General features: G+C 33.5%; 1 protein-coding gene across 1 annotated transcript; it reads right to left on the reverse strand.

Annotated features, from left to right (window-relative positions):
- Positions 1 to 7,919: 7,919 nt before the first annotated feature.
- Positions 7,920 to 10,138, reverse strand: LOC140764157 (aquaporin TIP4-1). Its single transcript, XM_073102554.1, has 3 exons — positions 9,897 to 10,138; positions 9,053 to 9,300; positions 7,920 to 8,464 (listed from the first exon to the last, which is right to left on the reverse strand). Exons 1-3 carry the CDS (start codon positions 10,021 to 10,023, stop codon positions 8,087 to 8,089), a joined length of 753 nt encoding a protein of 250 aa, XP_072958655.1. The 5' UTR covers positions 10,024 to 10,138; the 3' UTR covers positions 7,920 to 8,086.
- Between the last annotated feature and the right edge of the window lie 2,672 nt (positions 10,139 to 12,810).

The following is a 12,810-nucleotide window of genomic DNA, read 5'->3' on the forward strand; positions in this document are numbered from 1 at the left end:
AATAACACAGTCCTTTAGTTCTTTCAGTTTTTCTAAGATCTCCTCTAGGATGGAAGTCCTCACCTCTTGGAAGGTTTAAATGAGGATACTCGTTGAGGAGCATATCCCTACAAAAATCCTTTACTTCCTAAAAGAGAGTAGTGGATATACTATTCAATGCTGCAAGGAATTGCTACTTATAATTCGGATGCCAAATTATCCACTGCAAAGTACCTAAAATTGCTACACTTGGGCTTGCAGCGAATCCTCTATTTGCCTTTCCGTTATTGAATATCCAAAACACCATGTGTAGCTATTCAATAAATTAGCTCTATGCCGAGTTCGTGAAACCTTGCATTCTTCTTCTTCTTCTTCTTCTTCTTCTTCTTCTCTCTCTCTTCTCTCTCTCTCTCTCTCTCTCTCTCTCTCTCTCTCTCTCTCTCTCTCTCTCTCTCTCTCTCTCTCCTGTCTTTAGAACTTTCAAATAAATGATCATATATTTTTGATGGTTATAATAGTTAGATTGTTTGGAAATAAAAACCTAAGTTTTCATGGCTACTCAAAAAGCCATGCTAATAACATCAATAATGACATGTCAGAATGTAGAACTCAGACTATATATATTTATGGTTCTTGCCGGCTTAATTGGTCACACAACATACAAGGACAATCATTATAACAGTATAATTACTATATTTTTTCTCTTTATAGTAATAAATGATATATACCAAAGAAATATCAGATGTGGTTATATTTATTCACGTTTACGACTAATTTATTTTTATACTTGCATCTTGTATTGTCTACTTGTTTAAATTGTAAAGCAGTTATTATAATACAAACTAGACTAGTGACGAATTTTGATAAAAAAATTCTACGCCACTCCTTGATTTTAGAAAGATAACAGTCCTAAATTTTATTTATGCAACTAATTGCATACATTAGGAACAGAAAATCCACATCAAACGCTGAGAAATAAAAGTTTAATATTTTATCTAACTTTTGTAAATCATCTAAGAAATTAGTAAATGTGTCGATTAATTAATTAGGCCATCTTGGTCCAAAGGCTAGATTGGGTCTTGACAAAGTTCACCAAGTCCTAGCCCAAGATAAGCCCACTCACTTTCTGGATCTTGGGCCCTAATATTTATAATCAAAGGTAATTATCAAATACTTTAGGCTAATTTAAGCATGTAAAAATAATAAAAGGAAAGATGCAATTGAGTATATATTCACTATATTTTTGTACTAGTTAGTACAAATCTAGTAATGTCAGGGAATCAATCATATTTGGAAAGAATCAAATTATGATGAAGATGATTGTATCTGTATATCTCATTCTTCCATTTGTTCATGAATCTGTGTTAAGGCTTTCTTCCAATATTTTCTTCAACTTCTCTATATATACCTTACTACCAAAACTAATATAATCACAAAAAAAAAAAAAAAAAAAAAAACCATCTTAGAGCTCCCATCTGGCATCCTCACCCTCCCAATTCTCCTATACTGAAACTACCCCTTTTCTTCCCATTGAAAACCCTTCCCCTATGTCATAGGCACCTTCAAGTTCAAGTGATACTAATGTTGAGGACATTTAAACATCCCTCCACTCTATGCTAGTCGACGAGGACAACAACTCAAAAAGTTATGTAATAGTAGTCGCATTGGAGACAATGCGAGGGGAGGCAACCCTAATTCGATGAGTAGCATAGGCAGATGAAGCATCACTATGCAAGAGGTTAAAGGGCTTGCTAGATGGTTGGGAGATACAAGTGAAGGAGAGGTGACACGGAAACTCTCGAGGACACAAATTAAGATCGACAAGGTAATAATGCAACAAATAGATCACATCTATAATTTAATTAATTTTAGTGCACAATGTTAATAGTATTCCATATTGTAGTCCTACAACTAATCCAACCAAAAGTTTTGGTTTATGAGAAGAAGTCCATTTAATATTTAGCATTTGGTAGTGCTAGAAAACCTAAAATAGATATGAGTTAGCTTGATTTTAAATAGTTCTAGCATGGGAATAAAGTTCGAGATATTGCTGCAACCAGGTGAAAATATGGAGGCAATTCCTTTGCTTTCTTTCATTTTCTTGTTATGTTTATATTGCAAAGAGATAGAGACATTAGTGAGAGATAAATCTCTTGTAAGTTTTGCTGCATAAATAAAAGTTTTTGCTATTTTGTTGAGAAATAAAAAATAATCTAAGTTTGCATCTTTAATTTGTCCCTCTTATAATTAATGTTAGTGGCTATAGTTTGAATCCACACTTAAATAGTTTTAGTTGAACATTCCTTTATATAGATAAATTAACAAATCCTTACGAGGTGGACAAATAAATTCGACCGTGATAAATCTTCATTGATATGTGTAGATCACAACATTTTACAAAAGTCTCAAAAAGGGAAATCAAAATGAAAAAAAGAAAAAGAAACCGGAACACTTTGAAGATTCAAGCGTAATAAATTTAATTATAATGAAGCAAATGCACAGAAATTCTTCAATTGGCATGTAGCACTTGACTTGTGGAAAGAAAAATTTCACTACATCTTTGTGGATTATAATACTAACGCAATTAATTTGAATAGTTCTTCTTCTGTAAATGGACCATTTGGTATGGTAATAAAATATATTTAAGTTATCTTTTGTTATTTTATATTTAATAAATTTATCAAAACCAATGGACATTTGCAGTTTAATAATAGTTATTCTTTTAATGAATAACATTGAGTTTTTAAAAATAGAGTGCATATATTTTTTATAGTCAATATATATTTACTATGATAAAGTATGTACAATTTATATATGTAGTGCACTATTATTGTTAAATCATAAAAAATATAATATAATTAAGTTGTAAAAGACCTCTGAAACAATACATCATATTTTTCTAATATTTTTGGGATTAATTTCTTGTATTTGGGGTCCATATGGTTTGTATTACCTCCTCCTATTAATGGAAAAAGTGTAAAGATAGATTTGCCCTTCTAGATATATGGTCAAAAGATATATTACTATTTTTCTCTCATTTTCCTAAATAATAAGGTATAAAAATCATAAATCTACTCATGTGTGAGTCATATGACAATTTATGAGAAAAAATATAACGAAGAATCAATTGAAGAGGGATTTGAGATCAATAGTTTAAAGAGTCTATGTGTACCAAAAAATAATATGGAAAGAGGGGTCTATGTGATATGAACGATAGTAAATTATCTTTAAAAAAATAAAGATAGGGATAAAATAGAGAAATGCTACATAATACCAAAAAATAATATCAATTCATATCCTTACACTAGTCAAGAGCCTCCTTCAAGGCTCCCTACAATTTTAGATTATTTATGTAGTAAACATCAATGAGGAATAATAGGCTTAGAGGTGGTTTGGCACTCTTCACCCATCTAGGCATCATCCTCCATGCCAATAGGACTTTCTAAAACTAGCATTTTATATAAAACTTGCTATATTCAAAGCTCATAGCTTTCCCACTCGATATGCCATTATTGATGTTATAGACATAACTTGATCGATAACCATAAAAATGTGGTTATTTCCAAATTGTTTAACTATCATAACCATAACCATCAAAATTATGTTCTCATATGGTGGGGGTAGTAAGCAACGAAGAGGATAAGAGCTTGTAACTGTTTGAAGTCCAGGCAAAATATGATCTATGGTCTCAACAAGCCCCTCAAGCGTTGGTTTTAGAAGTTCAGCAAAGATTGGCCCATTGAAGACAAATAATGAGATCGGTTATTCTATAAAAACAGAAAGGATTCAATCTTTTTTCCACGGAGGCTGTCCATACAAAAAAGGCTACTTTGGATGATAGTGGAGCTGAATGAAAAGCAAGAGGCTAGAGTGGAGGAGGAAAGCAACTCCACCTATGGGTCATAGTGCATGATGCAAAGAAAGAGGAATATGATGGTGCGAAGGAACTAAGGGCCTGGTAGTAGGGAGGAGACCATTGCTTTGTTGAGCTTAGCTTAGGGAAGGCCAAGGGGATCAGTACAACTTTGGATAAGGGCTAAGATTTGGTCGTCAGGGTATGACCCAGTGAACTAAAGAGGCCAAGCTCCTGAAAGCTAAGGGTGAGGAGACAAGGAGCACTAAGGGGCCACATGATGAGCGAACAAGCTAGACATATAAGCATGCACATGCTAGTGATGGGATTCAGTTGAACAAAACATGCCTAAGGGCCTTGGCAAGGTAAGGAGAAGGTGATTGATGATAACCAAACCTCGAGCAACAAAAGAAAATTCACAGGGTGGCCGACCCTAAGGGCTTGTTTGCTTTGAGTTTAGGATCCTAAACTGATTCAGTAACGAAACATCTTTTTATCTTTTTCACATCTAATCAAGTTTACTTTTTAAAGAATTAAGACCAAGATATGAGACTAATTAATCGGATTCAAAGCTTAGCCTCAAACCAAAGAAGGCTTAAAATAACTATTTCTAGTAGGAAAGATTTGGGTGGGCCCTCGAGATACCAAGTGGGAGAAGTTGCAAGACAAAGGACTGCTTGGAGGCTTCTCCTCTTCATAGGAGCATTTAATTGGTAAGGACCAGATAGCCTCAACAACCTTTGGATTGTCTAATTTGGAGGGATTTTTTAGTAACAAACGGAGATGTTATTATTAATTGGTTGTCGAAGACTTAGGACATGCTTAACTCGATCTGCTCACTTAGCTTTCGTCAAAACCTCTCATAGGAAGGAAGAGACAAACGTAGTTATGCTTAGCTAATCGGAGGGGGTGTATGTGGTTGGGATGGCTTTGAAGAGTTCCATGTTGACCTGATCCCGATGTTGATACTATGAACTTTGAACATGGCCACCAAACTCAAATTGTATTTATTTATGGTTATGTACATAGTTATCAGAGTCGGATCGGATATTGACTTGGTTGAGAGTCGGGTCATTGGTTCACCAGATCGGATTACTGGTTTTTAAATTTAAAAAATATATAAATATATCTAAATAATTCTAAAAAATAAATAAATAACTATAAAAGTAATCTAATCATATGTATATCCCTCAAAATAAATGTTATTTATATTGATACCTTCATGATTATTTTCAAATTAAGTTATTTAAATTAAAAAATAAAAATACTATTAACTAAGGATATTTTGTCCTTTTATATTTAAATTTTTCAAATTTTAATGGTAGTTTATTCCAAGTAGTATTCACGCAAAAAATAAGGATTTGAAAAGGTCAATGTGTAAAAAATTTGTATTTTAGAGAGATAGACATACAAGCAAATAAGGGATTTTTTTTCAAAAGTATATGTGCAAAAAAAAAAAAAAAATCAAAAAACAACATATATGTTATAAACTAAATATTTTTTAAATTTTAGGACCAAAATATCATTAGGATATAGAATAGAATAAGTAAATATTAAGAATAATTATGTAATTTTATAAAAATAGTTGACCCCGCCGATTCGCCAAAAATCAACCAGATTGCACGGTTCACCGATTCAACTGGGTCAATCAGTTTTTATTGGGTTGATCCGATTTAATAATAAAATCAAACCAGGTTGGTGGTCTATTCACCGATTTATCATTCCGACCACTAATTGGTCCGATTCTAATAACTATGGTCATGTAGGCTAAATGAATCAGACTATATACAACAATAATATAATTACCACTGTTTTCCTCTTTATAGTAAGAAACAACATATGCCAAAGAATTACCGAATGTGTTTATATTTATTTGCATATACGACCAATTTATTTTATACTTACATCTTATATTGTCTGCTTGTTTAAATCGTAGATCAGTTAAACTCTACATAAAACTCTACATAAAACAAAAACTAGACAATTTTCTCCCATAAAAAATCAATAGGTACTACTTGCTTTTAGAAACATAACAATACTAAATTTTATTCATGCAACTAAGTTGCATACATCATATAAAGAAAATCCACATTAAATGCTCGGAAATAAAAATTTAATATTTTAACTAACTTTTGTAAATCACCTAAGAAATTAGTGAATGTGTCAATTAGTTAATTAGGCCTACTTAATCCAATGACTAGATGTGGGTCTTAACGAAGTTCAAGCCGTAGCCCAATATAAGCCCAATTTCTAGATCTTGGGCCCCAATATTTAAGAGCAAAGGTAATTTCAAATGACATCAAATACTTTAGGCTAATTTAAGTATGTATAAACAATAAATGGAAAGATGCAACTTCTCTCTCAAGAAAAAGGAAAGATGTAATTGAGTATATATCCACTATATATTGTTTACTAGTTGGTACAAATCTAATAATGTGAGGGAAACACTCATACTTAGAAAGAAATCAAAATATGATGAAGATGATTGTATCGGTATAACTCATTGTCCCATTTGTTCATGAATTTATGTAAAGGCTTTCCTTTAATATCCTCTTCTACTTCTCTATATATATCGTACTACAAAAATTAATATGATCACACAAAAAAAACTATCTTACAGCTATTTTTTTTTTCTTACTAGCAATCCTATATGGCATCATCACCTGCCCAATCCTCTACTAAAACAATTCCTTCCCTCTCTATCAAAACCCTACCATTCTCTCATAGGTGCCTCTAAGTTCAAGTGATACTACTGCTGAGGATGTTTAAATATTTCTCCGCTTTATGCTAGTTGATGAGGACAACAACTCAAAGGGAAATGAGATGGTGGTCGCACCGGAGACGATGCGAGGAGAGACAACCCTGATATATGCTGCAGCAGAGGCAGGCAAAGTGTTAATATGCAAGAGATCAAAGGGCTTGCTAAATGGCCGGAAGATACAAGTGAATGAGAGGGAATACAGAAACTCTTTAGGATACAAAGATCAATAAGGTAATAATACAATCAATAGCTCACATTTATAATTTAGTTAATTTATCACACAATATTAATTATGTTCCATATTATAGTACTACATCCAATCGAGGACCAGGTGAGGAAAGTTTATTATTTCTTAGCAATAGGTAGTGCTAAGAAACCTAAAGCGAAGGTGAGTTAGCTTGATTTTAAATTTCATGAATTTGTTGTTCTTACTATTTATACTAGTGATATATATGTTTCAATCTCATGCATTATATTATTAGCATATTCTTTTCTTTTTTTTTCCAGCTTCTAGTTTTACCATGGGACATGATCGAGATAATGCTGCAATTAAGTGACAATATAGAGGCAATCCTTTTGTTTTTCTCTTATTATGTTTATATTGTAAAGAGCAAGAGATACTAGTGAGAAATGAGTCTCTTATAAGTTTTGCGGCATAAATGAAAGCTTTGGCTATTTTGTTGAAGAATGAAAAATAATCTAATTTGGGCGTCCCTAATTTGTCCCTCTTTTAATTTATATTGATGGCCATTGTTTCAATGCAACACTTATCCTTATAAGGTGGACAAACAGATTTGATTGTATTAAACTTCATCAATACAGTGAATCACAAAATTGAGATAGTTGCTTCAAGGATTGAAAATAATAAACTTTATTGTAATGAAACAAAGACTTTTTTTTTCTTTTTGGTGTGTACTTTTTGTTTTATATATATATATATATATATATTGCTCCTAAAATTTTAATAACTATTAAATGATTTTTGAAATATAATAATATGGTATAATTTATTCTACGCAGCTAACTGCATACATCATATGAAGAAAATTAATCCACATCAGATACTAAGAAATAAAATATTCTATCTAAGCTTTGTAAATCACCTAAGAACATATTAAAGGTGTCAACTTGTTAAGTTCAAGTGATACTAAAATACTTTAAACGAAGTTATGGCAAGCAGCTTGGTAAAAGAAGCTCTTGCTAGTTGCTAGGTTACAGTTGTGCTATTGGTTGAACGAGCCATATTTTCGTGATTAGTTGTTAGGTTAAACTTAATACAGAATGTCAATTTATCCCTAGATTACAAAAAGGTGGACAATTGAAACAAAAACATAAACTTACATATATATATATATATATATATATTTATATATATGTAATTGACATTCAAACAGTAGCAATATCTCTTTTAACTACTGAACTAGTAGACATAACATAATTCAATACGAACACACATATCACTTGTTTGGCTGAAATAAAAGATAGGAGGAGCCTTAGAAACTTTCGTCATCTCTAGGAAGAGGTACATGGGTCTTAACAATGAGCAGGTGCTCATAGAGAAGCCCGGCAAGGCCGCCGCCGACGAGCGGCCCAACCCAATAGACCCAATGGTCAGTCCAATCCCAGCTGACTAATGCCGGTCCAAATGATCGGGCCGGGTTCATGGACGCACCCGAGAACGGCCCGCCGGCCAAGATGTTGGCTCCGACGACAAGCCCCACGAGCAGCGGGCCGACCCCGGCAATGCTGCCCTTTCTAGGGTCAACAATGGTAGCATAGACTGAGAAGAGAAGGGAGAATGTGAGAATTATCTCCATTATCACTCCTTGAAGGCCTCCCATCCCCGCAGCAAGAGTATGCACAGGAGTGTCCTGCAATGTTGTAGCTATCTATGAATTAGAACTCAGCATGTCCATAAATTTTACTGTCATGAGGAAAAAGGAATGCATTTAATCAGTTTCATGTTAGATGGAACTTAGTATTTTTTGTCTAAAAGGATCTTTTAATGTCACTAAAGTGAGCTTGAATCAAACCTGAGCCAATACATCAAGCTCGATCAAATTAAATTTGAGCCTTAGTCAATGCATCAAGATTAACTCATTTCAGATACAAGCCGGACATGATCGAGCCTTATCGAACCCAAAAGAAAGTAGTAATTATTATCTTGCCACCTACTCTAAAAATTTAAATGGTTAAAAAACAATAATTCTTATTTTTTATATTTTTATATTTCTTTCTCACTTTTGGTTTAAAATATTTTGAGAGATCCAAAAATTGGGATTGGAATAAGTGTATATAAGTTTTTATATAAAATTCAAACTTAGAACCTCTACTCTTATAACTTGTTAATTCTGCAACTACGTTTTTAGCTGACGAAGAATAATTAATTTTTTATAATTTATATTCTAACAATAGTTCCACCAAATAATAAACCTATTAGTATCTATAGATATACGTACCAATCCATTGGTGAGATACTTAAGAATATAGCAAGCCAGAGCGGAGGCCAACAACTGCGCTACAACGTAAATCACCGACCGGACGACGGTGATGTATCCTCCCACGGCGAGGCCAAGAGTCACTGCAGGGTTAAGGTGGCCGGCCGAGAAGTGCAGCCCGGCGGATATCGTAACTGCCACCACCAGGGCGTGCGCCACAGCCACCGCAGTCAGCCCCATTATTGTATCTGCACCGCCGGCCATCTTCCCTATCCTCCATATACATCCAAAGACGAACAAATTATATATATAAACATCACTTTAGGAATACTTTCTTGCAAAGTGGAAAAGAAAATTTATATCGAGAACATTCCTTATAGATACTTAGGGATGAAGATTTACAAATATACATGAAAAGAAAAAAAAAACGAGTCGATTTTATGTATACCCCTCAGAAGTCTTTTACTTTTGTGTATACTTTTCTAACGGCCTTTACATGTACATGTATAGTAATCATATGCCCTTCAGTATGAATGCTCTTTAAGTTCATTTTAGCAAGTATAAATTAAAACCTAAACTATTTAATAGATGGCAAAAACGATACCTTTGTCTTTTTGCTGCTAAGTGGATCAAATATTGGTGGGTGGTATCCACACAAAAACAATATTTCTAACTTCTCAAGGAGATAGTCAAAAAAAAACAAAAATATACATAAGATATATCTTGTAAGCTAATCAGAGGTGCAATCGAAAAAAGAGGAGTTGTGGTGAAATAAAATATAAAGAAAACTCCATGCGGTAGTGTGGTGATGGGGGAGAGAGAGAGAGAGAGAGAGAGAGAGAGAGAGAGAGAATTTGGTGCGTGCCTGCGGTCATGGCAGCTCCGACGCCGGCGAAGACGAAGAGGAACGTCAGAATAAACTCGGCGAGCACGGCCCGGATGCACTCGGGCTCGGTGGCCTCATGGTGAGTGCCGAGAGCTATCTTTGCCATCCTTTTTTGCTTGAAGTGTGAGTTGGATGCCAATGGTTTAATTTGCCTGGAGGTAGGTACTGGGTGTGTTGCTTTAGACACCGATACCGAGATGATAGCATTATAAAAGAAGTTTCAACTCGTGTACTATATATGATATGATATTATTCGTCATCTTGACCCTAGAGAATTATTCGTTGCTTTCCCAGGCAGGCATGATCGATATTATTCGTCATCTTGACCCTAAGAGAATTATTGGTACGTTTTATCTGTTTTACAAAACAGATATGAATCTTTAGTTGGGTTTTGTTATTAATCATTATGAAAAGAAAAACTTACATGAATACTTACTTATGTTCCGATACTAATTAAAAAAATATATTTATATAAATTTTTAGGTATGCTCTCGTACCAATTAAAAAACATAATAAATGCCATAGAAGATAAGATCTATCACACGCCATTCATAATAATATACAAAAAATAAAGCGTGAAAAAGATAATCGCAAATATAAAAAAATTTACGTGAAAAAACTCCAAATTGAATAAAAAAAATCACGAATCCAAACTTGAATCGAAACCGATCGTTAAAATTTGTAGCAGTTAACAAGAAACTTAGAGACCATTCGTCAATTCTCACGACTTAATCTGTACCAACTTTACTCACTAGACCCTGCGACACACTACTTCGTGTAATAGGTTTCCAAACCTCAGTGACCTTTGAGGTTGATACTTCCATCTCAGTGACCCTAGGATCGTAGTTCTTCTATATTTGATATATATGTGTTGAGATGAGAACAATTTAGCACAATTCGTTAAAAATAGAGAGTGATATCTAATGGCCTCCAAAAAATTATCTTCCAATTAATTATAGAGGACTTTCTAAAAGATGATTTCTAAATTAATGCTCGACAACTTTTCTCTAGGGTTAGATTAAATACCTTTATATACTTTTTAGAGATAAGATAAATATTTTTTAGTTAAAAGATAAATATTTCTTAGAGCTAAGTCTTCTAGATATAAGATAAATATCTTTTTAAAGATTCTCCATGAATTCTCTTAGAAATAAAGATAATACATTTTAAACATAAAGCTAAATCCAAGTCAAACTAGGTCTCATAAAATATAAAATTTGTAAGTTACGTGAGGCATCTGAATGTAGGCTAAGTGTGTTTGAATATCGTGACTTAAAGTGTGAACATATTGTAAACACTCAAATATATACTTTTGTATGTGTGAGCGTCTGTGAACGACTGCAGGATGCATTTGAACGACTAAGTCATCATCTCTATATGTGTGAATGCTTACAAAGTGCGTTTTAACGCCTGGAGATACGTTATGAACGCGTTGTGAATGCACTACGAAAGCTTAAATGCTTTAAATCTTGAAAATCTTCAAACTAAATTTTATCAAAACTTATAGATATACTCATATACATATATAAAAATACTTAAAATATTTTGTACTATTTATCAATATTAAAATCCTAACACATTATAAATTAAAACATTTTTCGACTCATTCAAATGATATTATAGTAATTTGGTAATAGTCATTTTACTTATAATTGTTCTGCCAATAGTAATCCTTGCTCTATTATTGCTTTATAACTATCAATGACTTACGACTTCTAAAAACTTATTGGCTTTTAAGAATAAGCCATAGACTAATTAAAAAGATTCATAAGGTGGAGTAATTAGGAGAATGAAGTAGGAATTAATCCCACTACACTCTTCCTCCTAACACTAACAGTACCTTACTTAATTAGAATATAGATTCAGATCCTCCACATGTCCATCCAAACAGCATCTTCTTCATAGAATTTAGATTGATATCCTACAGCTGGGATCCAGCTCAACTCCACTCGCATCGATCCCTATGTGCCAAAGAAGTAACATGCACTTTGTAGTTGAATGGAATAAGATAAAGACTCTTGGGCACCAACCACCTCTATGTCACTGTTAATCTCTCAGAAGGCGAAGTCCTTTCAGACCAACATAATTGAGTTTATACAGTGAGATGGTGGACTTAGCTTTTCCTTTGTTTTTTTTCCCTTTATCTTCTCTTCTTGTCAATGTCCCTATCCAGTCCTACTTATGTGATCATGGAGCAGCATATTGACGAGGAAGCAGAAAAGAAATGCTTTTGATTGCTATGTCACGGGCACCGTCCACTGGAATAAAAAGGGTCATATGACTTTATTGGTGGAAGAGAAGACATTAGAATAGCAATGGAGTAGAGTAACCTTTTTCTTTTCGTTTTTTTCAATCATTCAATGAGGTTCGTTTTTTCCAATCATTCATGAGGTCTGAATCTGAAAGTTAGATATTGGCACGATAAAAAAATTAATTCTCTCTAAGTATAAATATACGTCGATTTTAGAGTATATAATATAATAGATTGAACAACTGAGTTAACTCTATCGCACATGGGCCAACGATCGCATCTCTACTGCTCTAGGTTGCTATGTTGTTAAACCAAACTTCCAAGAAAAATGCTGCTGATCCAAAATATTTCAAACTTTCATGCCATGGGGCTAATCTTCTAAACCACTATAGCAGTAGAATCACGAAGTTGAGCCAAACCGCTTAGCTAAGCCAAGCTATTACATCCATATGCAAGCAAACAGAGTAGATTTGTTTTCTCTCTCCCATATTAGGAAGTTTACATTTAACACACTATATTTTCATCTTACACCTTGCATTTTGAATTGAGCTCTACATTTGACCAAGTGTGTGCAAAAAATCTGAGTTAGGTTTATGCTAACACCATTTGCGCATGTGAGAATATTCCATCACTGCAAACCAT

The sequence above is a fragment of the Typha angustifolia genome, chromosome 8 (genome assembly GCF_048772165.1).
Source record: "Typha angustifolia cultivar Huaian chromosome 8, ASM4877216v1, whole genome shotgun sequence".
Taxonomy (NCBI): domain Eukaryota; kingdom Viridiplantae; phylum Streptophyta; class Magnoliopsida; order Poales; family Typhaceae; genus Typha; species Typha angustifolia.